The following is a 5144-nucleotide window of genomic DNA, read 5'->3' as shown; positions in this document are numbered from 1 at the left end:
TTGCAGGCAATCTCAACGCTGTGCATTACAGGGAAGACATCCTCCTCCCTCATGTGGTACCCTTCCTGCAGGCTCATCCTGACATGACCCACCAGCATGACAATGCCACCAGCCATACTGCTCGTTCTGTGCGTGATTTCCTACAAGACAGGAATGTCAATGTTCTGCCATGGCCAGTGAAGAGCCCGGATCTCAATGCCATTGAGCACGTCTGGGACCTGTTGGATCGGAGGAAATGTCTGGGAACTTACAGGTGCCTTGGTGGAAGAGTGCGGTAACATCTCACAGCAAGAACTGGCAAATCTGGTGCAGTCCATGAGGAGATGCACTGCAGTACTTAATGCAGCTGGTGGCCACACCAGATACTGACTGTTACTTTTGATTTTGATGCCCTCCCCCTTTGTTCAGGGACACATTATTCCATTTCTGTTAGTCACATGTCTGTGTTGTTGAATCTTGTTATGTCTCAGTTGTTGAATCTTGTTATGTTCATACAAATATTTACACATGTTAAGTTTGCTGAAAATAAACACAGTTGACAGTGAGAGGACTTTTTATTTTGTTGATGAGTTTATTTTTAAACACTAACATCAGGTACACACTAAAGTGCATTACAAGGCAATAGCATAAGATTAATTCCATGCATATCTAAAACGATCATTCTTATTAAGGGAACACCTGATTTAGGTTCACACATGTAGAGTGGCACACAGAAAGCTTGATCACCTGACCTGTGGAATTTTGCCTGAGGTGTACAGAATGTTGTGTAAGGGAGGAAGCATCATCGGAGAGAAACCTGCAAGGGAAACACTTTAGTCCCTTTTCCATTACAAGCTTAGCCTCCTGCAGAGCTGAGTGGTATAACAGCATGGTGCAAGACCATTTGATTGGCATGCATGTCAAGGGCTTCTTCTAATTATGCATGACCTATTGGGGCGTCGTCCCAGTACAAACATTATAGAGATGGCTTTATACCTAGCTATGCAGTAATGTGGGTATAGGAACTTGAAGGTCAGAATTTTGCTTAGTAATAATTATAGGATGTCAACATGGTAAGACCTGCTAAGATGTAACAGGTAAGGACAGGGCATCCGCATGCATAAAGCATCAGCCAAGCAACAATGGTTGGCTTGAACATGTACTAAATTGACCAAATGAGAAACATTGCTTTAGCAATGTTGTTACAATGGGCCAAAAAAGAAGAAGAAAAAAACTAGCCCACATTAACTCCAAATTTGCAAACCACTGTCGAGACAGAGAAGAAAATAATAAATCTACTGCAACATGACTTATTTTTTTTGTTAACAAATTACAACACATTGTCATTTAACAGTGAAAATAACTCTGAAGAACAAACTAAAACCTATTCTAGACTAACTGGTCAGTTACATCACCAGTCTGATAGCAACAGAGCTATTAAAAGACCTAAAGCAAGCTCCTCCTAAACCTGTATACAGTATCTACTGTAATCCTGAACATCTGTAATCTTATAATTGTTGTAAATGATATCATTATAAAACGTTTAATTTCTTCATTAGTCTCTGGAACTACTTCCAGGTAATATGCTACAGAATGTCCTCACAAAGGTCAGAGATGAGTACCTGTCGACATGCTGTGAGGCAGTACACACCACAGTAAATTACATACAGACATGACATAATGTATCTTCTCTGTAATGGATATAACAGCATCTGAGGAGAGTCATTGTGATGCAGTATTTCTCCACATGACCTATAAATATGAGAGCTCTGGGGGGGGGGGGGGGGGGGGGGGGGGCGGGCCTGGGTGATGTGTTCTTCCCCCTAAAGATGAAGGTTAGGATTTGGAAAGGGTAAGCTGACCCTAGATCTGTGCTAGCGGGCAACTTATACCCCCAGGCCAGCATACAGCAAATACAGTATTCGCTCATGGAGGCTGATTAGCTAGGGGTCACATGGTCAGCAGGGATAGGACACCCAGTTCCTCCAGCTTGGCCTTGGCTACCGCCTCCCAGCCCTTATTGGCCAACGGGTTCCTGGGGGATGGGTGCATGATGCCCTCCACCCGTACCTCCATGCCCGCCGCAGAGAGGGCTCGCCGCGCTCGCTGCTCTGCCACTCTGCCAACCCCAATCACCATGGTGACGCCAAGGGCAGCCACAGCCTGGCACAGTGCCGTGTCACAGAGAGCCAGGAGGGCCTCACGTTCCCCAATGACCAGCTCGGGGGGTGTTAAGTTCTTGCCGGTGGTACCCATGAACATAAGTGGGCACAGGTTGTGTACGAAGAAATGGCGGAAGAACACATCTGGCTCACCACACAGCTTGCGGAAGAAGCCCCAGAAACGGGCACCACTCACTTCACTCTGAATGCAGGCCAGGCCTTTGATTAGTCGCTTTGGGTGCTCCAAAGGGGGATGTCCCACCTCCCCAGTGATTTTCAGCCAATCACGGACATAGTTTACCTCACCAAAGGGTACCTGAGAGCAGAGGAGGACTTATGACTAGGTGGATAATAATACAACTCTATTCTACCCTGACTTTGATCAGATTCAAACAGAGTGGCAATATTGACTTATTCATGTGTACGCCTTATTCCAGACATTTCCATTCTGCAATGGTGAATATGAGAAAGTGGTAATTCCCAGTATTCACACATGATAAACGTTTATATTATCCTCTATCAACCAAAAGTTCTAGGAGGCTACTATTTACCTTTTGCCTTGAATGGAAGTAGGCTAACTTAACAATGTAGCTAACAAGTGGGAGTTGTTGCTCTCTCCTTTTGGCCTGCCTGCACATCCTTACCCCGGTCTGAGCCATTCCGAAGGGTCCCGGGTTCATCCCCAGAAAGAGAATACTCTGTCCGCCGCGACAATACGTCTCAACAAAGCAGCGGTGCGGTTCCCAGGCATACTCCAGCGGGTTGTAGATGTAGTGCACGGGCTCACTGAACGACAGCCGGCGAAGGTGAACGTTCAACTCCAACTCTACGTGCAGAAAACGAGAGGCTACCGTGGAACCATCCAACATCAACCCCGGACCCAGAGAGAGTGAACAAACGTTGTTCTCATCCGGTTCGTGTTTCTCCGCATCTCCCTCTCCAACCCTGCGGACAAATAAATAAAACACTCCCGATATTTAGATTATCAATAGGAATGCTAACCCGCTTAGCCCTCAACGTCAGCGGATATTAAATTACTGAGCCACAGAGTTATTTTAAAGTAGGCATAATATAATGCACATGTCCCCTTATAACAGAACGGCTGCATTAATGTCCTTAAAACAGCACATTTGTCGCTGTAGTTGGACTGTACCTTTTGAGTTCATGTGTGTCCATCCTGAGCGGATGTTTTCCGGAAACAAAGACCAGCAATTGCATTCTGGGAATAGTAGTTCCACGCAAATAGGCGACCAACCCTTCTTATTATACGGTAGCGCAGCGCTACCAACCAACGAAGGTGATGGTTTATGTGTTATGTAAACAGCTCCACCTATCGTCTACTGCACTAGCACCAAATTGCATGTTTCTACGTGAACACAGGAGCATGCGTATTTTGTTCTGGGTCAAAGCGCAATATTCGATGGCTTTCGTTCTCTGTGATGAGTCTCCTATGATCTGCACCGAGAGGGATTTGACAAAAAATAAACACATATCATGCACTTGCACAGGGTTGGGGAGTAACTGATTACCCTACATGTAATCAGTTACATGTAATCTGATTACTAAAAACGGTACTACCTGTAATCAGTTACTTTACCAGCAAAAATATTGTAATAAGATTACAGATACAGAAAAACGAAATCATTACTTATTGGATTACTTTTAAATTCAGAAAGGATACATTGACACCTTTCTGTTTTCTCAATGACATTCAATTCAGCATTGAAAAAAGGTGCAAGTTGAAGTTTCTTCCACCTGAGCGAACCTGACCACAAGTCAGAGACCACTATGATGACCCACCAAATGCATTTGATGGATCATTTATGTCTTCTTCTAATGCCTCTTAAGGGAAAGGTAATAGAAAAGTAACTGAAAGTAATTCCGTTACTGAGTTTGGGTAATCTTAAAGTTACATTACTGACTACAATTTTGGATAGGTAACTAGTAACTGTAACAGATTTCATTTAGAAAGTAACCTACCCAACCCTGCACACACACACACACACACACACATTTAAATGGGTAACATTACATACACACAAGCTTAAAGGAATAAGGTAGTCGGTTTACTTAGAGCCATCCCATCCTCTCTCTCTCTCCTTGTCCTTTGCATGACATCGAACATGGAGAAAGTAGAGTTAGCATAGCTTTGACCCTCATATCAGACGAACACTGCCACCAATCTTCGATGTTACTAATGGGTAATTGGTTATCACTGACGTGTGCCAGTGTTATCTCCTGTCCTCTGAGACTTCAGGTCAAAGGTTTAACACGCTGCTACGGTTTATTTTTAATTAGCGACATTTATGTAATTACTGTTTGCATTAAAAGCTTCCTTCAAAGGTTCGTAGCACGGCTATATTGCACAAGCTGACCTCCCACTTTATTCAATATTTGTCTACAACATCCCCTAACCATTTCATAGGCCTTCTTGACTATCCGTGGCAATCCCAGGTGAAATTTAATTAATGTTTCTACAGCACTTTATTATCACCTTTATTCATCTCATTGGTCCACAGTTTTTAAACAATAATTGAACCGCAATTAAAGAACAACAAACACTTAACACTAATGGCATATGTTCAAGGGTGACATATTTATTTTCCGTATTGATGATTTACCATAGAGTTTCCTTGTGCATGTATATTTGTCATGGTTCTTCCTTCACTGCAGAGCTCAACAAACTGGAGAAAGAATGCTGACGATAAAATGAAAGATACACCTGGAGGAAGAGTAGGAAATGGGGGAAATTTACAAATAGAAAGAGAGAGGGGAGAGAGGGAGGGAGAGAATGTGGTTAAGGATTGAGTGGGAGAGATGACAGGAGTGTTACATTTGAGACCGAGACTCCAGCTCCTCTGTGCAGCCAGTCTAGTGCTGTTGCCATGGCAGCCCTGTATCTGCAGAGCAGGCAGAGAGCCTACAGTCCGCAACAACACACACACACACTCACACACCCCTCCCACGCCTGAACTGCAGCTGAACCTGAGTGAGGTTATAGGT

The 5144-nt window shown here is 43.9% G+C and overlaps 1 protein-coding gene across 1 annotated transcript; it reads right to left on the bottom strand.

Annotated features, from left to right (window-relative positions):
- Positions 1-536: 536 nt before the first annotated feature.
- On the bottom strand, positions 537-3353 carry LOC115150482 (single-strand selective monofunctional uracil DNA glycosylase). The gene is made up of 3 exons (XM_029693834.1): positions 3295-3353; positions 2786-3086; positions 537-2457 (listed from the first exon to the last, which is right to left on the bottom strand). The coding sequence occupies exons 1-3, from the start codon at positions 3315-3317 to the stop codon at positions 1930-1932; spliced, it is 852 nt and encodes a 283-aa protein (XP_029549694.1). The 5' UTR covers positions 3318-3353; the 3' UTR covers positions 537-1929.
- Between the last annotated feature and the right edge of the window lie 1791 nt (positions 3354-5144).

This window comes from Salmo trutta, chromosome 16, assembly GCF_901001165.1.
Source record: "Salmo trutta chromosome 16, fSalTru1.1, whole genome shotgun sequence".
Lineage (NCBI taxonomy): Eukaryota > Metazoa > Chordata > Actinopteri > Salmoniformes > Salmonidae > Salmo > Salmo trutta.
Note: the sequence above shows the minus strand (reverse complement) of the source record. Positions and strands in the feature narration are given on the sequence as shown.

Coding starts and splice junctions, on each gene's coding strand:
- LOC115150482 (XM_029693834.1), bottom strand. CDS start 3,317: ATGGACACACATGAACTCAAAAG. Junction 3,087..3,294: donor GACACACATGAACTCAAAAG/GTACAGTCCAAC, acceptor ATTTGTCCGCAG/GGTTGGAGAGGGAGATGCGG. Junction 2,458..2,785: donor TCGGAATGGCTCAGACCGGG/GTAAGGATGTGC, acceptor CTCTGCTCTCAG/GTACCCTTTGGTGAGGTAAA.